This window comes from Maylandia zebra, linkage group LG20 (assembly GCF_041146795.1).
Source record: "Maylandia zebra isolate NMK-2024a linkage group LG20, Mzebra_GT3a, whole genome shotgun sequence".
Classification (NCBI taxonomy): Eukaryota; Metazoa; Chordata; class Actinopteri; order Cichliformes; family Cichlidae; genus Maylandia; species Maylandia zebra.
In genome coordinates this window covers 11,363,902-11,390,289 of record NC_135186.1, presented here as the reverse complement: position 1 = coordinate 11,390,289, position 26,388 = coordinate 11,363,902, and the positions used below count along the sequence as shown (strand labels likewise).

At 42.0% G+C, this 26,388-nt stretch overlaps 1 protein-coding gene across 4 annotated transcripts in view; it reads left to right on the top strand.

Moving 5' to 3' along the window:
- The first annotated feature begins 8,115 nt into the window (after positions 1 to 8,115).
- Positions 8,116 to 26,388, top strand: part of agrn (agrin) — a 267,410-nt gene continuing 249,137 nt past the window's right edge. For 3 of the 4 annotated variants that reach the window (XM_076878737.1, XM_076878740.1, XM_076878736.1), the window contains exons 1-2: positions 8,118 to 8,654; positions 9,931 to 10,192. In XM_076878737.1, the coding sequence (XP_076734852.1) occupies positions 8,454 to 8,654; positions 9,931 to 10,192 (463 nt within the window). In that variant the 5' untranslated portion in view covers positions 8,118 to 8,453. Of the gene's footprint in view, positions 8,655 to 9,930; positions 10,193 to 26,388 lie in introns of all 4 variants that reach the window. The other variant, XM_076878741.1, reaches the window with a different exon arrangement.

Genomic DNA, 26,388 nt, shown 5'->3' with positions numbered 1-26,388 from the left:
TGTACCCAGATTATAGTTGACATTTCTGTGTGACTAATTTTTAGACACCAACAAAAAACACGTCACTTTTGACCAAGTAAAACCGAAAGAGCTAGAACAGGCTTCACGGGTCAATGAACTCTCTGGCATTCCAGCTTCATACCCAGGGATGAAACCAGGTGTGAAACCACCATTCCTGTTTTGACTTGAAGCTGCAAAGCAGAGGGCCATCTGGCAAACTGTCAGACACATAAACAAAATGTTTTTTGCTACAGCTCTTGGAAAATTGGAAATGCTTGGGAATGGACGTAAGGTTTGCATCGTTTGCAAGCTGATGGGGTGAAAGAAATATCATTCAGAGATTAAAAGTTTAATGATTTCAGTCCTTTCGAATGATGCAGACATCAACAAGTCTAACTGCAACAATACCTAATTTACACCATAAACGGGTCTGCAGTGAAGAGGTGTAATAAACAATTTGTATTGCAGAAAACAAAGCAATTTAATGCTGTCGGCGACATGCTACACATTTTTGGGAAACCAATTATCTGTGAATGAACCTTGTACCGGATGGTGTAATGACTCAGATAGATTTAAACTGTGCAGAAATGCAAAATTTAAAAAGCAATTTTCTTATGGAAATGCAATCAGCCACTATAGGCATTTCATATATGATGGTTCAACAAGTACTTGATGAACCTGCCTCAGTTTTAAGGTCACATTACTAAATCTAAATGTCTACCCTAATGGCAAAAATTATATTTAAAAAAACAGATGTAAAAACTAACAATTGTCTCTTGCTGCAAAATAATTGGTATGGAAATCAACCAAATCAAATCAAATCAAATCACTTTTTATTGTCACATCACATGTGCAGGCACACTGGCACAGCACATGCGAGTGAAATTCTTGTGTGCGAGCCCCACAAGCAACAGAGATGTGCAAACACAACAACACAAACGAGCAAAATACAAGAATGGCCAACCTGAAACTAATAAATATATGTACAATATATAATAGTGTATGCATTTCTGGATGTGTATACTAAATATTTTCCTACGTGTGTGTGAAAAAAAAAATAAAAATTTACAGTACAGACTTTGTAGCCTCTGTGCATGCACGCTATTCAAATAGAACCCTTATTGCTCCATTTCAGAAAAACTGAGAAGGGCTTCAGGCACATTTTGCATATTCATATTTTTTGTTCTTGCTCTTCTTTTTATAGAACTTCTCTCATACAAACTCTGTGCATAATGAATAACAATGGAAATGCCAGAGTGTAGTTCCACACACAGTCCTTGTAAGCCATCATAAAGGATTATCTCCTGTAGGTCTGTCAATCATGTTGTTTTACATTCAACATGATAGACAATTCAATAGTTATGCTTTTTTTTTATCAGCATGACAATTATCATCACCATACTGAGACTCCGCCTCTCAGTTCTAATCATTTAGTTATTTCAGTGGGATTCAGTGTTCATGAGCCTTAGTTTTATTTACGCGGCATTACCTGTTGTAGCTTCGCCTCTTCACCAGTCAACCAGCCCTTTGTCGAGGTCAACCTGGCCTCCTTATGGGCACACTGTGAGAAAATTGGCTTTTTACCCCTAATCCACACAGGGTTGATGGGGTATTGTTGTCACCCTGCTGGGCAATGAGGCAGCTTGGAACACATAAGTTTGTGAATGTGATAACTTGAGAATGAGTAAACATAGGAGTTTGAAACTGATACCATATGTGTGTCTGCTAAAAAATCTCAGAGTCTGACTCCCGGTGACCTTTACCTAAAGGTCAGAGGTCAGGTTTTCTCAGAATTTTGTGAACGTGATAACTCGGGTAGCTTTTGTGACATGCTGAGTTATCCTACTGGAAGTAGCCAATAAAGGATGGGTATATAAAGGGATGGACAGGGACAGCAACAATACTCAGGTTGGCTGTGATGTTTAAACAATTCTCAGTTGGTACTAAGAGGTCCAAAGTGTAAAAAAACAGGGAATCTTTTCCTTCTTTTGTCTAATTTGAATAAATTGTATCCCCAATTTCATTATTTTAGCTTTTTAATCGCCTTCTGCTGCTGTATGCAATCTGCTAGAAGATCCAGTGTGTTGTACATCAGATGGTTGTTTGAATTACCATTCTTTTTATATCAGCTCGAAGCAGTCTGGCTAGTCTCTTCTGACCTCTGGCATCAGCTAAGCACTTTAACCCAGAGAACTGCTGCTAGCTGAATATTTTCTCTTATCAGACCATTCTCGGTCAACACTAGCGATGATTGCATTGGAAAATCCCACTATCTCAGCAGTTTCTGAAATAGTCAGACCAAATTGTTGTTTTACTGACACCAAAAATTAAAATACTATATTTTTGCATCCTTACAAAATGACAAGTCCATCCATAAGACATGAATGGTAAACACATCATTAGAGCATTTCTCTGCTTTTGACTGTTGCACCATTAGACAGCAGAAAGAGGGCAGGCTGCACTGTAGGAAACTGAACACCTTATCTGTAGTCTGAGTCAGATAGATGCCAGGAAGCTGAGCCTCGCTCCTCTGTTGTCATGCACATACCTGATAATGGCGAGTGGGCCTGTCCTCTAGAAAAACAAAAGAGCTACAGTAGCCTCATTTGATAACACTGGAATGTGTGAGTGTGTGAGATTATATGTGTGATGCATACTGGTGAATGCTAAGTGGGACTGCACCCACACATTATCTATAAAAGCAACATACAACATGACACAGTCAGCAGAGGAAACAAGTGCACAATCAACATAAAGGATGGTGAAACTGAGCACAAAGCAAATGCAGAGACATAGAGAATAACTTCAGCAGGGGTGGTGCATTATTTATGTGACACACAATATAAGATATCGCTTACACGACTAGAACACAAGCCCAAAGGTTGGATTGGTTTTCAGCGCTGCATTGCACTGTGATTGTCCGACTGACCGTGATGCAGTGATACAGCAGCTCCTCAGCAAATTTCAGTCCCCGGGCTTCGCATATAATTTGGCTGCTAATGTTGCTTCTCGGGTTACACTTCTTTCTTTCCAGTGACACACGCCTGACACGGTCAACTCTTTCCAGCAGCGGCGGTTCTTCTGTGTAAGCCATCAACATAAGTACAACTTATCAAAATAGACTGTAATAAAAGCCTTCATCTGTGTCTATACTCGTCACAACTGTGAAAAAATACATATTGACGGCAATGTGTTTTTATAAAAAGGTTTAAGGCCAGGCATGCATCATTCTCAAATATGAGTCCTCTCTCGCTAAAGTCATTTTAACCGGATCCGCTAGTTTTGCAAAGCTGTAAAAAAGTACAGCAAAAAAGGTGCCACTTACTGTGCCAGACTGCAAAGTAAGTGGCTTTGTGCTATAAATACTGTTTTCTGCATCTGTATAAATCTGACATATGTGGCTATGGGAAAATGTTCAAGCAAAATAACACACCAGTTTTTTCCTATACAGTCTCCTCACGCCGGCTAGTAGTGCCACTCTGAGGGAATAGAGCTCGCCTTTATCTGCTGCAACTGCATCTGCCTACAATTTTATTCACAAAAGATCCTATTAAAAGTCTTCCTTCAGTAAGATGCTTGTTAAAGCTTGTTTACTTTCCAGGGCTTTTGTGTTGAAATATTTGTGGGAGGATGAAGGCTGTCAGGATGTAAGTGGAGAGGATGGATGAGGTGGGGGATGCTCTGTTAAGTTTCACCATGAGGGATGTTGTGTTCTGTGTCCACAAACAAAGGATTAATAATCAACAGCAGCTCTGATTGGGTTTTTTTCCAGATACAGAAATTTATTAAATGCTTAAACTTTTAAAGTTTTCACAAAATACACGCTGAAGTTTAAACTGACCATCAGGATGAAGAATAAAGGTAATTTAAGTGACTTTGAATGTGGCAAGGTTGTTGGTGCCAGATGGGCTGGTCTGAGTATTCCAGAAACTCTTGATCTACATGCATTTTCCCTAAAATACAATTTCTGGGGTTCACAATGACATCCAAATATCCAATGAGAGACAAAATGTATTGTTTTGCCTTCCTATCGCCTTCTTCAAGGTGATAGGAAGGCTACAGAGACTCAAATAGGTGTGTGTTACAACCAAGGTACACAGAAGACAGCACAATTTGGGCCTCTTAGCACCAAATGAGCATTATTTAAATGCCACAGCCTATCTGAGTATTGTTGCTGTCCGTGTCCCTTGATGACCATGTTGTACCCATCCTTTACAGGATAACGCTCCATAACACAAAACTCAATCTGAATCTCAAGCAGGTTTCTTGAACCTGACAATGACTTCCCTTCACTACACTCAAATGGCCTCCACAGTCTCCAGATCTCATTCCAACAGAGCACCTTTGAGATGTGGTCAAACTGCAGATTCACATCTTGAATGTTTAAGTGAGAAATCTGCAGCAACTGTGTGACATGGGCCAAAATCTCAGAGGAATGTTTCCAGCACCTTGTTAAATCTGTGCTAGAAGGAACAAGGCAGTTTTAAAGGCAGAAGGGGGTCCAGTCTAGTACTAGCAAGGTGTACCTAATGAAGTGGCTGGCAAGTGAATATCACAAGAGTTTTTACAGTTGGAGACACATTTCTCTTTGTGTAGCATCCTGTAATCTTGAGCAGGAAATACCACTGCACAGCACTTTTAATTTACACTTATTATTGTTTACTAAAACCAGAAAACAAAGAGAGAATATTTTTGTCTCCAAATTATAGCGATGATTGCTGTCTGACACTAAGATAAAGCTACATTAGGAATAATTTATAATGTATAATAACCTGCAGAGGAGATGTTTTTGTATTTGCATAGGCTTTCTGGTTAAAACCGGTCATTAGTGCTATAAAATGAAACTCATTTCCATGTGGAAGCCAATGAAAATGTTCTTTAAGACCACAAAGTCAGTCTGCCATTTACTCTGGAGTAAGTGGAGCGGCCCTGGGATTTCTGTTCAGATGAAATTATGCATTTTGTGATTTGTGGATTTTGGAAGATTATTTGCATTTTAAAATTGCTGAATCAAATTCAGCTGGTAGATAACGTGATAATAGTGTATTGTTTCATTTCTGGTTCTTATTTTTGATTTTCTTTATTTTTATTTTGTTTACATTCGTCATTCAACAAACAGTTGTGTTTCCTTCATCTAACTGTCACATTTGAGACCTGCTTGAACAAATTTCTGCAAATATCCTCTCAAGCAACTGTGCATAACCAAGCCTGTCATTTTCCCAGGAATAGAAGGGTAGTTAAAATTACAGCTTCTGAGGAGTGGAAATTTACGCACTGTCTGTTCTGAAAAAGGACCTCTAACAAAATAGCCATATGGTTGCATTTACAGATTTAATCATGGGAAGTTTTAAGATATAAGGGGAATCTTTAATGATATATGACACGGAGTGATCCGCCTATTTTGTGGTAGGGTCCAACTTCACGTGGATGTTCAGTGACTGAGGTAGCTTTTCAGCGGGAGTTCATAATATTTATGGTTCTACAGTCTATCATTTCCATATCTTCCTAAGAGTTAACGCCTAAACGAAACACAATTACAGTTTTAAGGCTGTGGGCCAGGGTATGTCCAGTCATTCTGTACCATTTCTGTTCTCTATATAGCTTCTATCTCTTTATTGGCATCCACCTCTTTTTAGAAAATAAATGCCTCTCTAGCTGGTAGCTGCTCTATTGTGACTGTCAGCTGGCTGCTAACATTGTCTGCTGGCCACTCAGACGTCTGACAAAGGCTACCTGTTAGACATGGGAAACAAGTGAACAGTAAAGTTATGGTCTGTCAAACCGAATAAGTGAATTAGTTGCTACAACGTGAACTAAGAGTTTGACTTGAATTAAAACAAAACTGAATATATGTAACAATATATATAACAACACACTTACCTGCTATGTTGTTAGGTAAATAGAGATATCTGATAAGCTCATTTCATTTAAGCACATAAACATGGTAAAGATGTCCTGCTAAATGGTGAAGAAAGGTGATTTAAGTGACTCTGAAGTGTTTGTGGGTGCTTGAGTTTTTCAAAAAATTGCTGATGTGCTGTGGGTTTACGGCAAATGGATTGAAAAAGATAAAAATGTCCATCAGCACCTCTGTGGGTGAAAAAGCCTTTTTGAAGTCAGCAATCAGAGAGACTGGGCAGACTGCTTTGAGATGATATGAAGGCAAAAGGAGTTCAACAAAGTACAATCAAGGTTTGCAGAAGAGCATCTCTTAATGCACAGCAGAAGTAGACCACACTGTGTGCCAATCCTGTCAACTAATAACAGCAAATTGAGACTATAATTCACATGGGCTCATCAAAATTGGTCAGTAGAAGGTTACCTTGCCTCGTCTGATGAGTCTTGATTTATGCTGTGACTTTTAGATGAACTTGGTGTAAACAAGGGTCCAGGCTAGTGTTGAGGAGTGTGGGGGATGTGGCACACTTTATGGTCCCTAAGTACCAAATGATCATCATTCAACAGCCACAGCCTACCAGTGTCCATCCATTTATAACCACAATGTATTTATCTTCTGATGGTTTCATCCAACATCTCAAACTGGCCTCATCAAGTCTCCATTTACCAAAATGAACCATGAACCAAAATTTCTTAGCAATGTTTCCACCACCTTGTTGAATTTATACCAACTATAATTAAGGCAGTTCTGAAGGCAAAAGGAGGTCGAAGGTTTGCCTAAAAGTGGCCAGTGATTGTATTATAAAAAAACAAGTAGGCCTATTAATTCTACAATTATTTTATATAATCACTGAAAGTTTAAAACCTTAAGTTTAAACCCGAGTGGGAGTTAAGGCTTAAAAATTTGACCAAAATGCTGAGTGCTGAAAACTGGGATTGGTTACATTTTTTAACTCAGCATTTAAATTCAATGGAGATTTAAAGTTGTGGTAAGGACAGCTGCTGTGACTGAGTGAATGCAGCAGACATACCACAGCAGAGCTATCTGGAAGCTCCATGTCAGCGAATTCAGGTCAGTGAACTGGACCTCTTGTCAATTTGTTAGGTGTTGACGCTTTTTAAAAATATATATAATTCTGAAAATATCTGATTAATAACGTGGCTTTACTTCTGTGTAGCTACTATAAATGAAGTCTTTGCTACAGTATGTGAGTTACTTAGCAGAAATTAGCAAGTGTCTGTGCTCAGGCTAGTGTTAGCTAATGTGCTATATTATTATTAGTAGTAGTAGTAATAATAACTTTGTCTAAAAATAGTAATTTGCTTAAATGTCATTCATAACTGTTGTGTCAGTTTCACCTATATGACACATTTGTGCCATATAAATATAAGAAACTATGTAGGCCTGCCATGACGCAACCCCCCAAACAAAACAAAAACAAACCAACCAAGTTCAATATAAGTTAACATAAACACAAATACACACAGTTATGATGGTAGGCTTATATGTAGTCACAAGATGACGACCGCGCGCAAAGCAATGGGTGATGTCTAGTTTGTCTAGTTTTAAATGCAGTCTGAGTTGAACCAGATAACTTAGAAGTCACTTCTAGTCTGCTGTAAAAGTCAAATTTAACTTATTTCACTGGTAAAAATGGCTCCTAGACCCTTTGAGATAAACGAAAATCTCCTTTAGTTTCCTTACACGTCTGTGCGCCATCAAAACCAGTCACCCAGATAATCCCTTTGAACAAACCAAGCCCCTCTGCGTGGAACACTATATCATTGCATATGATGACAATAAACAGGGTCATGTTATCAGTTATGGAACAAGAGAAGTTACTACTCATAGTTAATTACCTATGTTATATAAATTTGACTTATTTATGGTTAGTTGTGAAAATCTGCAAAACTGTAGCCTAGAAGTTTCCCATTTTGCTGGTGGGGATTCAGCGTGTCATCCCTGGTTGCTCCTGCTTTGCAATGCATGGTTTGCGGGGCTGATGGGGGGCACCAGCGGTAGAGACACTGTCTGTCCGACTGGGGGCGGCGTTGGACAATCACTTTCTACATGCGTCCCAGCGTGCAACCCTCCTGCCACCCTTCACCACCTACTCCATCCTCACTTGTGGGATCAGCAATTCAGATTGCATGCAAATCCGGGAGCGTCACTGTGGACGTGTGTGTGTGTGTGTGAGTGAGTGAGTGAGTGAGTGAGCAAGAGAGAGAGAGAGAGGGAGAGAGAGGAAAAGAGAGGGGGAGAGGAGAGAAGTGTGGTTGCATTCCTGGAGAGAGATCCCTGCCCCTTCCTCCTTCTTCCTCCTAGTTCCTCTCTTCCCTCCTGGTCTCCCAGCCGGCGGCGGCAGAGAGGGATTTCGAACCCGGGCTGCAGATGCGAAGAGCAGGGCTGCATGGTTAAAGCGTAGAGAAGTTGTGGCAAAGGCGGCTGGAGCAACCTTTAGCGCACTCGAGAGAGTTTGGAGTTTGCATTTGGACGCACCGTGCGGTCAAATCCAATCAGAGAAAAGTTTACTTTTCTGGTTACATCCGTGGTCATGGGCTCCCAGCGGACACTCAGGGCCGGCCGGACGGGGCTGCTCCTGGCGGGGCTGCTCGTCGCTGTGTGGCAGCTTTGCGCCGCAAATTGCCCGGAGAAAGAGTTGGAGGACAGAGAAGAGGAAGCCAACATAGTTCTAACCGGTACCGTGGACGAGATAATTAACAAGGACCCGGTGCATAACAACTATTCCTGCAAGGTAGGACTTTTCATGTGCTTTCCGAAACGACTGCGCCCGAGCGCATGTACACCTGCTGATGGGCTTTAATAATATCTAATAGGCTATCTTTACCCTTGTGTAGCTGATGGAAGCCATTACCTTCCAGTTCCAACTCTCTAAAAGGCATCATCAGCTTGCCTGAAAAACATTTTACAAACTCATTCATTCAGAAGCATTTGGCAGCGGTTACATGGACAGTGCGAGTGAATCCACATTGCTTTCAGAAATAGATGGATGGTGTTTTTTCTCTCTCTCTCCCCTCTTGCCAATTACATAGCCATAAAGCAGGCCTAACCGAGCATGTAATCATCCCAAACATGTTGTAGCAGGAAAACTGACAGGTAGCGCGTACTTGATGTCCCCTCATAAATGCTGAAAACATGCAACATGCCATTTCCAGTGGATGCAAGGAATCTTGTATTTTATAGTTTTTCTGACAATTGGCATCCTAAACTAGGGCTTTGTGACTTGTGGATAACAGGTCATATAAAAAGATCACACACACACACACACACACACACACACACACACACACACACACACACACACACACACACACACACAAACAACTTTAAGTCACTGCTATGTATAGTTATTCAGTACATTGTCACCATTCATTAATGAGCAACCTGGAGCTGTAATATTTTCAGCAACATAGACATATGATCTACAATTAATTGCCTTTATTTAATGATGTATTTAATTTAAATTATAGCCTAAAGTGCTAAAAGGAAAAATTTCAGTCACCCTTCCTCCATCTCTGACTTGTGGTAGACCACTCTATAATCTGTGAAAACTAAACAAGTTTTATTTGGTCAGCTTTCCCACTGCGCTTTTCCTGCGCCCACTTGCTTCCCGTTTCCCCGTGAATGAATGGAGTAGATTAGAGGCGCACAGCTCCAGAAACCACCACCAAATTCTGAAATGAGACAAGAGAGCACACACGTAAGAAAGGAGTGAGCTTTCCCATGACGTATGAAGCAGCGTTTGCTGCACTTGATGGGCACAGTGCACACTGGTGCGTGCAGTATCGTAGGCAACTTTTCCAGCGGCTGGGCAAATTCTGCATCTGGAAGAATTGGCTGGGTTTTCTGTAAGTTGCAAGAATCTGTTTAGGATTTGAAAATTGGGGTTACAAGCATCGGTGCCCTTGGGTGTTTCAGGGAAACCTTGATTATGTTTGAGTTCAAAATTCCCCACATGCACCCCTGTGCGTATGCATAAATGCAAATCTCTCTTTTGTCGTTCTGTAAAGGTCAGAGTTTGGCGTTACTTGAAAGGGAAGTCCAGCGTGAACCGTGAAATTCTGCTGGATGGCGGCAACAAGGTGATGATCGGCGGCTTCGGCAACCCCGGGATCTGTGACAATCAGGTGTCCGTGGGCGACACTCGCATATTCTTCCTCAACCCTGCCCCTGACTACATGAGGCCCGAACACAGGAACGAACTTATGCTCAACTCAAGTCTGATGAGGATTACCCTGCGTAACCTGGAGGCTGTGGAGCACTGTGTGGAAGGTAAGCAGCCAGTTTGAAGGGAATAAAATCTGGACTCTACCTTATGTAGTAATTCTTATAATGATAAACACACAGGAGCTCCTGATAAGTTTATCAGTACGTATCCTTGCTGTTTTGTAAGTCAATTTGCTGTTTTGTAAGTCAATTTGCTGTGACAGTGTTTCCATAAAGTGTGTGACATATAAGGAATTTAGTGCAGGATCTATGCTGTGGTTTGAGGGCTCACAGCAGTTGTAAATCACTTAAAGCAGGTAGGATTTCATACTCCTGTGGCTTCTGAAATTCTACAGCCCCAGGCTCAGAGTGTTGAAGTTTCCCTGAACTCCATGAAACAAGGACACCTGAGTCATTGTAGGAGCTGTGTTGCTATGGTGAGGCTCCGGTCTTTCCCAGCAAAGCCTTAAGGTGGGTGTGTCTGATAAACACCTTAAGGACAGAAGTTGAGGGATGATCCCCGACCTTTGCACCTTGAAGCTGGGCAGTTTTATTAAGTCTGAGGTGAAACTCTTGAACTCTTACATACACATAATGCATGACGTGGGAGCATTCCGGAGCAATGCACATTCCCTCCGCTTAATGGCGGGAGAAAGGGAAAATGACTCTCAGCTCACACGCGTTCTCAAAAAAGTAGAAATAGGTGACGTGTTTTAAATATTGTTGTTTATTCAACTGATTTGCTTCAGCCCACAACAAGCCGATTAAAAACCGTTCCTCTTCGGCCGAGAAGTAATTTGTCAGGCTCTTATGAGATAAACTGTGCAGCCATGACTAATAAATCTCAGCATCTACCAAGACTGTAAGACTGCAGCACCCTGTGCGCCCCCCCCCCCCCCACTCATGCCAGTGAGCTGTGAGCTTGCTGCTGTTTAACTTTTACTGGTGCTTGACAATGTTGGCAGTGGTTCAAAGTTTGACTGTTACACTTACACAAGCCGGGAGCAAGAGAGCGAGGAAATGAATCAGAGCACGAATCACCTTGCTGAAGGCATTCTGGGGCAATCACTGGTTCCGAGTTGCGGGGGGTTCTGGGTACTTTCCTCTAAGCAGTTCTGGGTGGCAGGATGTTCCAGTGGATGGAGCTTGTTTGCAGTGTTAAGTTGCATTTGGCACTCACATAAAACTTCTTCTGTTTGTCTGTCTAGGCACGAAACACTGCACTGCTAACCTTTTTTATTCAGCCCCCTTTTCTTCTCTTCGGACTCCTGTTGTGGAAAGGGGAGTTTCTTGGCTCCGACAAACTGTCTAGAATGTGCCCTTTTGGTTACGGGGCTTTGTGTTTGAAGAGGGTTTACGTGGCATTACCTGGTTTTCTCATATCGATTTACAGCTGAAGGAATAGCAGTAAGGAAATACTAGTCATTATGAAAAAGTCGGTTTATTAAGCACTTTGCTGGGAAGCTTCTGGAGCTTCTTATGCAATGATCATCCTGTAAGTAACAGCCTGCAGGACAACTGTCAGGTGCAGCCCCGCCGTGAAATCTTTATTTTGTTTTCGGGCCCTGATAATTAGCTTGAATGCCTTCATCCAGAAGAGAGTGAGCTGTGAGGCTTGTTCCAGTGAAGGGTTTTAATTAAGAGAGTCAAGTCAGATCCCATCCATTCTTATGCAGCCAGTACCCCCGGAGACTGTGGGATGTTAGCACAGCGGGACAAGACTGTACCTGCCGCAGCAACTCATTGTACCCTCCTCTGCTCTCTCCTCATTCTTGACATTTTCGATAGCTAGGATAGACTCAGGAATGCCTGGCAGAGTGCTGGGTGGGGAGGTGCATTGTCTGAGGCGGAAGAAAAAAGGCTTTGTGTGTGCTCCTTGCCACCAGAGTTTTTTTTTTTTCTTTTTTCTTTTTGGACACAGTCATAAAAGAAATAGGATGAGTGATGTAGAATGAAGGCAAAACAGAGGATTATTATTTTTCTTCCTTGTTGTTGTTGCGCATGTGAGGACGTGGTTTGTGAGGGATGTTTTGTTTGCCGTGGCTTATTTGTTGGATCGGGGCCCCGTGAGAAGATAGATACCCTCAGGCTTTATGTTTCACCGTTTTTCTTCGCACTGGGTGGTGCCACTTTAGTGCCGCTTAGTCCATGCGTGCGCTCACTTGGCTGCAGGCTCTAATACAAGATTTAGCAAACATTTGCAATGTCAGTTATGTCTTAAAACGCTGTCCGCCACATTTAAGATGAATAAGCAAGGCCTTCTCGGTGTTCTTTTGTGCCCCACTTTTGTATGTTGAGGTCTTATCGCCACCTACCGAAGCCCTTGCAGGCATTTCTGTTACTTAAAGGAAGAAACTGAAAATCCAGCTCTTTAATACAAATGCAGCTCCTCTCCCACATAGTTGAATTTGCACCCTGTCAGGGCAGATAAGCAGAAGGCCCTGAGGACACGCAGAATGTCTTCCTCTGTTCAACCCTCTAGCTGCCAGTTAAATGTTAGCCCTGTCATTTGTGCTGTGCAGAGAGTTGACAGATAATAGGGGTGGCTGTAGCTCAGGTGGCAGAGCAGGTCAGCCACTAATCAGAAGGTCGGTGGTTCGATCCCAGGCTGCCTCCTGGCTGCATGCCAAATATCCTTGGGCAAGATACTAACCCCATGTTTGCCTACTGGTGGTGGTCAGAGGGCCCGGTGGCGCCTGTGTCCGGCAGCCTCGCCTCTGTCAGTGCGCCCCAGGGTGGCTGTGGCTACAATGTAGCTTGCCATCGCCAGTGTGTGAATGTGTGCGTGAATGGGTGAATGACTGAATGTAGTGTAAAGCGCTTTGGGGTCCTATGGACTAGAAAAGCGCTATACAAATGCAGGCCATTTACCATTTACCATAATGTGTCAAGCAGGATCCAGCAGTCATTTGCTGTGTCTTTGGAAACAAATTGAGTTGTGGATTGCAAGAGTGGATAAAGAAGGCAATTTTAGGGCTCAACTGAACTCTTTCTCCAGATATTGTGAAGAGTTTAGAAGACACACATAATGACGTAACAAAAACAGAAGGCAAACTGAAGACAAAAGTGTTTGGTGGTGGGGGGGGGGGTGTTGGAAGAGAGGAAGCTGCTTGATGGAGAAGTGTTGAGTTTGCAGGGAGATTGTATCTGTCTTGCTCTGTTTATCAGCTGCTTTTGTTTCAGCTCTTGATGACTTGATGCCAAAGTCTTTCCCTTAAGGCCCTGACAAAGACAAAGAGCTGTTTCTTCCTTCTGTCTTGATCTTTTCCTCTCTCTCCTTCCCCCTCCCGTCTTCTTTATTTTGTTTCTCTCTTTTTAGGGGAGGGGGAACGAGCCAGTCAGAACTCAGCGTATAGTCATGCAACAGCTGCATCAAAGATCATTTCTTTGCCCCTTTGTGTTGCATCTATTTCAATCCATAATGCTGACTGCAGCTAGTGTGCATGCTGTCCTTCTGGGGTGATAATGAGCAGCATTTTACCACTCGACTTCCTACTGATGCTTTATGATCTGTGTGTACAGCAATCCAGAGGCTTGCAGGTTAGCCGGGCTTGTTGAGAACATGATGGGGGTTCTGGTGTGCCAGCAGGTGGTTTTGCTTAATGATGGTCGAGCAGACAGTCTTGCGGGGTGGGTGGGATGTGGGATGACTGTTTAAGCCCCCCCCTCTTCTCCTCAAGGGGCTGCTTGGAGTGAATAAAGCTGGGTCTTGCGAAAAGCTTTTTTTCCCTCCACTGTTTGTGCAAGGAGGAGGCTTGGAATGGACTGGAATTCCTAACCTGGCTGCCCTCTCTCTCCTCCTTCTTTATTGATATGTGAGGAGATAATGATGAAATGGGGAGGAGTGAACATTTCAGATTTTACCTGCAGCTCTTCATAACGCACATGCCAATCATATGGATCCCCAGAAGAGTTAAAGACTTTCCAAAAAAGGACCTGTCATTTCGCTCAATCAGTTAATCAGTTACTAAAGGCCGTAGAAAATACTCATGCTTCAGCAGCTCAGGTTTTCAGGAATTTTAGGGCAATTTATGTGAGGTTCAAGTCCTAATTATGTTAAATTTTGACACCACATGTTGTGTACACAGGATCCTCTTGCATTAAATGACTTCTGTGTGTTTTTCCTGAAGGTTCATTTCACTTCAGGTGCAATAATCGCCTCTAAGCTTAGTGGAGTCTGCCTTTAGTTCTGGTAGAAAGGCCAGTCTCTGCTATTAAACACTCTGGGAAAACTTGCACCAAGTTTGCTGCCTTATAATTAAAATATTAGGCTCCGTTTCCACCTGTTCCTGTGCAAGGAACTGTATGGGTAGATTAAAACATCACAGTTGCACAGTGAAACATGACAACCTACCAGTTTCCCAGGTAGAAAAACATATGGCTTATGGGTAATTCCAAAGGGGGAGATGGAATTTATTTCGTTATAAAGTGTGTGAGAACACTACACAGCCGCACCCAGATGACTGAACTAAAGCACCGGGGTCTTTACCCAGTCCATGTCTACATAAGCAGCCTTTTGTCTTCAGGGAGTCATGGGAAGTCAAAAAGAGTGACTTTGAGGATTGGATTTTTCTCAGGGGCCTTGAATGGATTAGGCTAAGAGTGAGACTTCATTCGTTTGCTGTAGAGTTTTTCCACAAAGGTGTACCCTTGATAAATCTGTGTACCCTGTGTGGCTTATGTCAAAGCATTTATGCAGTGAAGTGAACTGAATTGGGCAAATGGAAAAGGCTAGATGGATGGCTTTGATGAAATAAGCAACAAAGGCAAGGAGGGAGTGACAAGACCAGTGGACCTGTGTGCCATCTAGCCCAGAGTCTCCGGAGTTATTGCGCATTTTACATTTTAATTAAAAATGCAGGAGTGGAGTGCCTGCTTGGCATAGCGATAAAGGGGGCTGAAAATGAAAAAGCCATGAAAGACGGGAGCGAGCAAAGGAGGAACGGACCACTTAACCGCAGTCTGCTCATCTTGGCTTGTTTCCCGGCTCAAAGCAGGAGTGTATCACTCCGCTGCTGATTAGAATCACAGATGGCAGTATGTGATAGCGATAGTAAGCAAAAACACCTACATGTAGTGACATGCCTGTCACTACCTGTGAGATGTTGACACGCTCAAAGTGTACACACAGACATACTGTGTAACATCAGGGCTGTCCTGATATACTACGTTTTGTGTAAAAAAGCCGTCAGAGCCTGGCTTCATGCAACAACACGCAATTGCATCTTCTGATATGTAAAGTTCGTCATCTTTCTTTAATTGTGACAAAGCGAAAGACATTTAAAAGATCTCAGCACTCGATGTAGGACTTCATTCCAGTTACGGCTCTCTTTGGCTAAATACAACATGATCAAATGATTTAGTAAGTCTTTTGATAGTAAAGATGACGGTTTTCACCATACAGCGATTGTTTTAAGGCTAACGGAACTGAAAAGGAGATGTAAAGTTAGCTCGTGTCAAAGTCCCAGTTAAGCTCTTCTTTAGTCCAGGACCAGGAAAGTGAAATTGACTCCGGAGGCTCTGAGCAGGGCTTTGGATGTACAGTGACCCGGAAACTTTTCTCTTCTGTCCTCAACATAAAGAGTTCAGAGCAGCAGTCTGCATGAGATCTGGGCTCTCTCCAAGGAACTGGATCCGTGACAAAATTCCTGCTACCAAGGCCACATTTCTGGAGCCGGGCAGCTGCTGTGGCAAGTGCTGCTACTTACTGTCATGCCAAAAACATCAGGTTTAGAGAAAAGAGTTTCGGTGAGACACGGGGAGGGAAGGGGGGATAGCAGGAGCCATAATGTGATTTGTATTTAGGTCAGGTCAGCTGTCACTCCAAAACTTCTTAGATCAAGAAAAACGGAGAAGAAAAAGTTTTTTTTTAACCCTGTGAATTCTTTTTGTTTGAAGCTACAGAGGCTTTGTTTTCTAATGTCTCTTCCAGAGAAAAGGTTTGACATGGAGAGATCTCTGGGGTGAGAAATAAAGCCTTACTTCACTTGTGGCAGATGTACAGAATAAGTGGGGGATTTTTCATCTGATTTACACCACGGCTGGATTAAAGCAGGAAGAAACGAGTTCAGGGTTTAATTAGATTTGGGCCCCTCTGGATGTCTGATGCAGATGCACTGACCCAGTGCTTTTAATTACAACTATCATGCTCCTTGTTGTCTCGTGGTGCACACCTGCTATATACTGTCATCCATATATCTGCCAAGTGCAGCTAGTTTTGTGTTATCTTTGTGGGCTTCTCTGTAGTGCCAAAGCAGCTTCCTGTCTTTGGCGAAACCTCCCTCAACTTTTTGAGGAAGGTTTTTGTGTCTAATCCTATGCATCTCTGAACTGAACACCGACTTCCTTAGGATGATACACTTACAGGAAGCAGGGTAGACTTGACAACATGGGGCCCACTGTTCACAAAACAAATCTTAGGATTTACACAAGCTTTTCCCAGTGTTGTCTTGCTCCTCAGACAACAGTTTAGTCTGCTTTACTTCCTTTCTTCCCCTTCATCCATCTCTCTGTGGAAGGATAGTCAGGGTGAACCCAGGATGAACACCTCTCCTTCCCTTGTGACTTGACCTTCACAGTTTCCTTCTGCGTTTGCCATCATGTTTATTTTGCTTCCGACTTTCAGTTCGCATCTTCAATCATGTTCTCACTTCCGGATGACGACCTGTACGTGTGTCTGTCTGTCACTGTGTGTGTGTGTGTGTGTGCCTTTGTCATACCTTTGTGGCTGGTTTATACATTTGAGCTTGCTGACCAACCACAATTTGGATTTTATGCCTCTGCTCTTACCTTTAACACATGTTAAAGTATTTTGTTGCCTGATCTCACTCTTCTGTACTCCCACAGTCATCATCTTCCTCCTCCCAGTGTTGCCATATTACTGCACTTCCACCTGTAATTAGACTGGAATCCCATGCCCCGTAAAGCTGTCAGTCCTAACAACCTGGTGCCTCTGACCTAATTCTGTATGCTTCTCTCAGCGTGTCTCTCTGCCAGTTTACTCACAAAAAGTCAGTTAAATTATAACCCTGGACAATCAGAAATTGTTTACAGGCGTAGAAAAGTACTATTGCATACGTGTGATAAAAGTTTGCTGTGAGGCCTTCTCTCACATCTGTGAAATTGCCTAAAGCTATGACATTGGAGGCACTAATGGCTGGAACTCAATGCTGTAAGCTAGAAAGAGAAAAACAGGTCTAGAGTTTGAAAGAAGTGAGCTCCCCTTTTGTGCATGCACTGGAGTAACCCACTTCTTACTGTTGATGGATGAGTTTCATCGTGCGTAATTTTAGCACCATGTTCTGACAAAAAATATCAAATAAATATCTGCTGCATCGGTGTTGATGTGTGACATATTTGAACTTGCTGCTATCAAACACATGAACAGAGTGTTGCTGCATGTATTGATGAAGAAACGTAATACTGGCTGTAGGTAACAATGTCATGATGGATGAGAGATTAGACTTTTCAAGTCAGTGCCATCAAAGATGCTCAAGTTTTGTTTACTTTTACTGAGTTATGGAATTTATGATATGTATTATCTTGACAAACCACTTGAGATTACTCCCCTGAGGAGTAAAACCTCTTGGGACACCCACACCTCCTCTTTCTTTTTTGCTTTGCCCTTCAGGCTTACAGATTTGTCTGGCTGGAAGGAGGCACCGGTCTGCCCCTGTTGTTTCAGCCAACAATGACAAGGACGTGATGGTTTTCAGAGGGAGATATCTGGCAAAGGATGTCTCACTAGCTTAAGCTTGTATCTGTATACACACATTCACATAAACACAGACACAGACTTTACTGTCTCCAAATCCGAATGAAACATAAACATAATCCAGCGCGTTTGTGACCCAGCCTGTGCACTGTGATTATTTTCAACAATTTTTCGAAGAAATGCACGACCGACTATGTCGTGACGTAGTGAGTACACACAGATAAGACGTGAGTTTTAGGGTTGTTAAAGTTATATGTCTGCATATAAAGGATACACATATAGAAAAAAAGATTTTCAACACTGAAAAGAAAACAACACCAAAATTGACCATATAACTAAGAACATAGTACTTTAAAACTTTTGCAATCCAGTAGTAAAACGTGTCTCTCATATAAATGAAACACTGAATTTCAGTGGGATTGCCTGCATAACTAAAAGTTCTGTAAAATAAAAAATAAATAAATACAGTTCATTTTATTTTTTATATTGTTTTATTATATTTCCAGTCTGATCTTATTTCTGTTTTGATTTTCTTTTACATATTTCCAGTATTGCCGGCCCCATCGGTGCACTTTGGTCAGTCGTGTTTTTGAGTGTGTTTTCAGTTGTTAGTGGAAAATCAATCACAATAGCTTGTGAGCCTAAAAATGTAAAAGTATACAACACAATTAGGAGGTTGGACACGTGAGGAGAATCTTCCCCTGGATAGAAGCAAATATTTAAATGCAAATAAGCAATTTGAAACCTGATTGCAATTGAATGAAATTCTGATTTAATGCAGTTCTTTACTACAGCAGTGTGTGTTAAAGGTGTTGCGTATGCAACAGTTCTGCACAACATGTCTACAAGAGAGAAAATGTGACTGGTAATCTAGAACAGAAAGGAAGAAGTGAAGTCCAAGATTAAAGAGCACGAGTGATGGGGAGAGACAGCCGATGGAGAAGGGCAAACAGAACAAGAATGGGAATGAAGGGAAGGGATAAAAAGAACAAATAGTACAGGGAATGCAGAAGAGAAGAAGAAAGAAACGCAAAGTCAGCTCAAAGTTAGAGCTATTGAACTGTGAAGAAAAGGATGAAGACAGACATTATTGATTAGGTTTCTCAAAGATTTAGCACATACAGCAGAATTTATGGCATTTTAGTCCAAATTTAGCCATTAGGACTATTGGCTGCTGAACACAGCCTTTAACAGATAGCTTCCCTCTGAAATCCCTTAAAACCCATCTTAAAAAATAATAGTTAAGATGCTTACAATATCATCCGCATCGTCTCTTCCACTTCTATTGCTGCCACTTTGTTAGCTGTTCTTGAACCCACACAAAAAAAGGAGAAGCCTTGAAGTCATTGCCCAGAGGCAGCTTTTGGCGTTTTCCAGCAGAAGCATAGTGCCTGAGAGAGGCTTGGCCTGAGGTAACAAGTTCTATCACAGACTGCAAGTTGTTGCCAGAAGTATGCCCGGATCAGCCTCTCCAAATCTCTCCTTGTTGTCACTCAGAAGCCCCTTGTGCTGCATAACCCAGCCATTTTTAACATCCCTTGATCCTCTCGTGACCATGAGAGCTAGAGAACATACAAAAAAAGTTTGTAAAGCCATCTTTCTCAGTGATGATTTTCCTCCTCTGTGAGTGGGTAGAGGCATGCTCTGGAAGAGCACTTGAAACAGACATGTTCGAGAGGGCTCTTAGAGAAATATATTAGCATTGAGATGGATGGAGGCGTTGAGTGCGGCGAGTTTGGGTTTGCGGTGTTCTAGTCTTCAGCAGGCTACGTGGCCAGCAAATTCAAGCAACATGTAACCGAACAGCTTTCTAAAGTATAGTTGTTGTAGTTGGGATATTTACTCCCCTGCACTCACAGAGTCCTTGCTGCAGGATTCAGTTAGCTCCTGCTATAGTATAAAGATAAAAAAAAAGTGGAGCATCTGGTTATAGTAAGGTAAATACATTTGTATAGCACCTTTCAACAACAAGACAAGTGTGCTACATGAGACATAAAAGGCATTGATTGTTGAGGGATACAGAGGAACATATAATAAAATAAGGAGAAATTGAAAATACTTTTTTGTCATCAGTGCAGCATTGCTCATCAGGAACAGGACAAGTGTGAGCCTGTGAGCTCAGTGTATTCAGCAAATGAGAAGATATAACACGCCATGTCTTTTATTGGCTGCCTTAAATCTTATGCTTTATCTTCAGTCAATATTAAATTAAGTCCTTTAATTGCTGTTTAACTGCGAAGTGCGTTATGTGCAGGTTCGGGTAATTTTGCCAACACAGTATTCTCCTTCCTCATCTGCACATCAGCGACCTTGATCTAGCACTCGATACAAAGTTCCCACTGGAATTTCCCCGAGGTCCTTTTTAACTGGTTAACTTCCAGGGTCTTGTTTCGGCTCAGAACAGGCTCAGAGCGTTGTAGCCTCCACACATCCTGTTCCATTTAAACAAGGGAAGAGTTAAAGGCATCAGGTCATCCTCCAGTTAACCTTTACCTGAAGCCAAAAGGGACTTTGAATTGGTTATGGGATGAGAGGTTAAAACAGGGTCAGGCGTCTTCACAGCGCCAACGTGACACATTCCCAGGACGAGCATACGGTTGAACTATGCATTGCTTGAACTAAGTGACTGCTGCACAGAGTTTTTTGAATGTGTCTTCACCTTACTTTATTTATGATGATGTGACATTGAAACTCTTACTTTTAAAGGAAATCTGATCACTTGGCTTCCTGAGTGAACTAGACCCAGCTGGCTGTACAGAATGTATATTGCTCTTGCTCTAAAGACCATCCACCCCCTTCCTCTTCTTTTCAGTGCATTATTTGTTCTAAAGCAGTGCATTTGTTGCACACCACTGAAGCCGATCTCTCCCTTTGTCCCCGTATGTGTTTCTGCACGTCTGTCTGTATGTGAGTCACTCTGCTGTTCCCTATCTATGTACCTCTCTCTCTCCCTCTCCCTCTCTGTGTCTCTTGGTCTGGCTCTCTCTTCTTCGGTTGGGTCTGTGCAGATTGAATTTGCTGGTTAGGATGCTTCTGGAATCTTGATCAGCTCTAATTTACATCTAGACAATGGTACGAGTTGAGAGGCAATTTCTCTCCTCCTCTTCTTCCTCTGTGTTCCCCTCCTTGAACCTCCTATTCCTCCTTTTTGTCCTCCCTTTCACTTCTGTGGCTTTGCCAGCGGCCCCCATCCCTCCTCCTTCATTGTGTTTTTCGGAAGATGGGAACTAAAGGACAGAGAGGGAGTCACCTCAGCAGTAGACTAAACTGAATGCTTCTGGAGTTCATCACCGCTCTCCTGATAATGAACTCTACACACTTGTCAGAGCACATACGTGCACAAACACACACACACAAACCCCTTCTGTTAGCTTTAAGCAAGCTTTGAACAGCACAGTCAGCCTTATGTTGTACTGTGTGCCCTTAATATCTGAATGATATTATGCATACATGACATGACACCGCACAGTACTGTCAATTAGCGTACGCTTCGTTTGGCACCAGCTCTGGTGTCATTGTCAATGATTGCAATTCAAATACTGATCCCCTTTGACAGAATTCACCATCACAAATAACAGGCCACGCTGTGCAGAAGCATAAAGCATCTCCAATTTTGACTAAGTGCTCTAAACTAAAACTGACTTGGCATAATAATTGCCAAGTCTATACTCCATGTCAGTTTAGTTTATATCTTTAAATATGATTTTGTTCAAACAAAAGTCATGGATACTCTTTTTAGTATAAGGTGTAAGGGTTGAGATTTGAAATGTAGTTGTTATCTAAAAGTTGCTGAACTTGTAGCTGTCATTTTAAAGGCCACGCACCCTATTACTCTCTTTTCTAGCCATCCATCCATTCGCTTCCGCTTATCCTTTTCAGGGTCGCGGGGGGCGCTGGAGCCTATCCCAGCTGTCATAGGGCGAAAGGCGGGGTACACCCTGGACAGGTCGCCAGTCTGTCGCAGGGCTAACACATAGGGACAGACAACCATTCACACTCACATTCACTCGCACATTCACACCTAGTGGCAATTTGGATTATCCAATTAACCTATCCCCACAAGCTGCATGTCTTCATTTTTTATTCTTTGCAGTTTCAGTCTGTGTTTATATCATACTGGACTGTAGTGCAGCCCCCTTTAGGTCCAATTTATTCCAAAACAAACACGTTAAGCTCCTCTCCCGAGTCAGAGCCTGGAGTTTCAAACAAAGCATTTAGAAAGTGTTTTAGCTCACAGAAATTACTTGCACGTATGCTGACCTCAGGATTTGGAGAAAAAAAATGTCCATGTTTAATATAAGCAACCACCCTATTAACAGTACATATGATTAAAAAAAACAAGAAGCAGTTCACAAAGCAGTATATTTTACAGTCATAACAGCCACTCTAGCATTTTTTGATTTGTTTACTATCTCACCAGGACATGGCTACGGGCTAAATATGAGCTTTGTCTCCTGTGTACAGAGAATGGTTTTGAATGTGTTAGTTTGACATAAGAGATGGAAGTCGCTTTAGTCTGTGCTCAGAGAGGAGCCATAGCCTAGAATCGTTCAATCTGTTTCAATGGAGCGATAGAGCTTCTGCTGAACAATTGTGTGCAGTATGTTGGGCCAAGTCACAATCTTTCAGCTGGCAATTATCAGTCCTACAACCACCTGTTCACAACGTATTTGCAAATATACACAAATCCATACTAATTTACTGCAAAAAGAGTAAGAGTATTTGACATAGATTACTTTTTTTGCACAGGTGATTTGAGGGAACTAAAGGAAGCTTTGACACAAAGGACGCCTTGCAGCTTCTAAACGCCTGAGGTGTACATGGTGTCATCTAGTTTATCTACCATGAGCTTTTTGATAGTTTGTTACCCTGGGATTGATTGTTTGGTTCCCCATCTCTGAGGCACTGGGTTCGGTGGTCATGTTGATCTCTGTCACTATCTCTATATAACTCTTCATTCTCGCTTACGACAGCTTAACAGAGTTGCGCTGTTTGTAAGTTAATTATTTCATGGTGTGAATACTCAAGAATGCAGACTACTGATTTTAGCAAAGTCCCTAATGTTATGATCATCGACACTATAACATGATTGAGGGGCGTTTCTCTTCTTTACTTTTTAAGTTTTCATATCTCGGCTGTTATAAATGTAGATACCAACCGATTTGCGAATAGCTAATGTCGCCCCACCGATGAATCAGTTGTGCTCTGTGTAGCAATCAAAAAGACAGAAATAAGACATAAATTAACCACCGATCCACCCAAACATACCCAAACAAACAAGAAGCACCTGTGCAGTGGCCGATCATTGATAGCTGATAAGTTCATCTCCTCACTCGACCTGTGAAGTTAGCTGTCAAGAGTCTAAAGCAATTTCCAAACAGTTCTGTCTCTACTTGTTAAATACAAATTAAAGTAACAAATGACTTCTGCTGTCACATAATATATAGAACAAAGAAAGTCGATTTTTTTTCAGTGAGTAATAAGAAAGGAGTGATTGATTACATTTTTCAGGACTCCACTGAATGATCGAATTATTAACTATAGGTGTTATGCACAGCTTTTGGGCCTGTTGAAACTGATACAACACTCAGGAGTCACTTAGCAAATTGCAGCTGAATTCCAAAATAAATGTCTTATGAAGGACTGTCCAGTATATTACCATTCAAACCACTAAGAAAACAGATTTGGTTTGGTATTTGCTTTATTTGGCTCCAGAATGAGACTTTTCAGCTGCTCATTTTGAAATATTTGGTCCCCAGGATAGAAAGTGATCCATTAAAATTATTGCATCCACCTTACTAATGAACACCAACAGTTGTTCTACATACTTTCCCTGGTGTAGTTTTGCTTTGGGAGACTCGGGTTCATACTGATTGCACCTGAATTAACAAATGAAGCAATGTCAATGATCATTCTACTTAATTCAGCACAGTATTAGTTGTTTTGAAAGCAGGATATATTCCAAATCCTTGCTGCCTTCACCTGATCTTCTCACTGTGACATTTATAAAACTGATGCATACCCAATCTTATCCAGTTGAAAGCAGTTGAAAATCACAACAAATAGGAAGGGTGGACATGAAATCATTGGGGGGCCTGTCAGTCTGCCAAGATATGTTCCTCCAAAGGTTTAAAGTTGGTGGATTACCTGCAGTCAGTCATGGCTGCAGTGTTTTGGATTCGCTCGCTTTAGCCCTGCCATCATTCCTTTGAAGAAGCCGAAATGAGATCCCCTCCATGCAAATCACTTGGCTGGTTTGAGATGAAGCGCCGACAGTCCTGATAAAGGGCGACGCTCCATCACCTCCACTCTCAGAAAACCGATAGCGTATGAAGTTTATTAAAAAAGTCCCTTTCCCAAGAGCACCCCCTTTCCTCCTCATTTTTAGCTTTAATAGTAGAGATTTTTTTGAGTGTGATGATGCTGAAAGTTTGGTGGAACACATCATCCTAGTTTTATGTGCAAATGTCTTTACATTGTGCGTACATTTACATTTCTGTGTGTATTTGCATACGCGCATGGATGGAGGGGAGCGGCAGCTTTTTTCTCGATATGCAGAATATGAAACCTACTGAGAGCAAACTTTTTAATTTCATTCCTCTCCGCCGCCAGTCTGCCAAATTAAGGGGGATTGAAATGTGTTTTTTCATCAACAGCAGACTTTAAGACCAAACTGTTATCAGCTTATTCATTTACTGAGCCCTGAAAGGGAGTTTGAGCTCAGCTAGTTAGGGGAGGGATGGGAACTTAATTATTGTGTGTGCGGGTATGGTGAGAGACCAGAGGAATACACGCTCAGCGTTGGAGCAGATTGTGAATGATCACCCTCGGGCTACCACCAGAGCTTCTCCTCTTTAGATCTGTGTTGACAAAGGCTCGGAGGCCAGCTTTTGGTAGGGTGTGGAGGCTTGGAGGGGGGGTAGCCTTTGTTGTTGACTTCTTGTCTTTTTGAACCCTCTCCTCCCAACCACCTGTCTCCCATCGTGTCTGATTATCAAAGCTCTAAAGCTGAAAAGAGTGCATGCTTCAGACTTTGAATATCATATTTGCCGTTCTCCCCTTGGGAAACAAAAATAAAGCTTTTTGGTGGGAGGGGTTTGGTGAAATAGCCTGAATCATGGTCATAGACCATCTTAGGGCCACAAACTCAAGTTCACAGAACGAGGAATTGTTGGAAGCAGAAGGGATTAAGGAGAAGGGTTGCTCTAAAGAATCAGGGTATTGTTGCAGCCTGCTCATCAAAGCGTAAAGATTTTTGAAAGAACGAATGGGGCTTTTATGGAGATACACTGCTGGCCTCCCGCTCGATCGCACGCACACAGAGAAATATCATTACATTTGAACTAAACATTTTGCTCCCCTGAACTTTCCCCCACAGTTTTTTCCACAGTTTTCTTCTGCTCCGTGTTTACATCTGACGGAATGCTTATAAATAATTAACAGATTTAATGCGTTAACTCTGAAGTAATGAACTGTAACCCTCTTATCTTTGTGACATTAGCGGTAACAATTTGGTTTCTTTGTTTTCAGAGCCAACTGTTTCCTCAATTTCTCCTGCGCTTGTCTTAGATCGTTTGCCAGTAAAGCATGGTGGGCAGTGTTTCGGTCATTTGATTTGCAGCTTTTAATTCACACGCTGCGCCTGTGCTGATATAACCATTGTGATCCTAAAAAGTCATCAGCCCTGCTACGCTTGTTGAGGATCCACACACACGCACGCACTCAAGCAAACTTTATCCTGCCCATTTCTGGTTAGGCGCGCAGGTTCTTATGCCTGCAGATTATTCACGGGGATTTCATTCTAAATGAGGTGAAATTATTGCTCTCTGTGAACCGGGTCTTTCAGAAGTCACTGCCAGAGCTTGAGCTACTCTTTTTTGTTTTTTGTTCTGCTTCCCTTTTGTTGGTGTGCATGGCAGAGTAACCTGACCCTGGATGTGACAGGCGCTCAGCTGAAAGAAAAAGCCATTTTTAGCAGTGATTTTAAAGTGCATGTGTGTGTATGTGTGTTAATGATTGTCACAGACTTGGTTTAAGGTAGAAAATCTGCATATGTTCTTATTCTGGATTCTTTTTGCAAACACTTGGCTTCCTTATGGATGTTTCATATTGACAAAACGAGAGCCAGACTGATGCTGGATTTTAGAGGCCATTGTCGATGATTAGACTAATAAATTTCGACATTAATGTATTGATTGATTGTCTTTGTGTACAATACAGTTAGGCCTATTATATGTTAACTTTCTTTAAACTATTCCAAACAGTCACTTTTAGTCCAATACTTTGTGCAAAACATAAAAGAAAATCAGCTATTTGAATGAAGCAATCAGATGACGATCACCTCACTGCCTCTAATTTAGCAGGTGAGAGCACAAATGTAACAGGTGGTTATTCTGCTGTAAAACTAGCAACACAAGTTCCTGGATAGCTTGTTAGTTAATTTGCTGTTGCTAATTATACCCGTAGCGGTAGCCACATGTTAATTTAAAGCAGTGTCTCTCACAGTCATAGTTTACAGTGCAGGACTCACTTTCTACAGCCTCTGAGG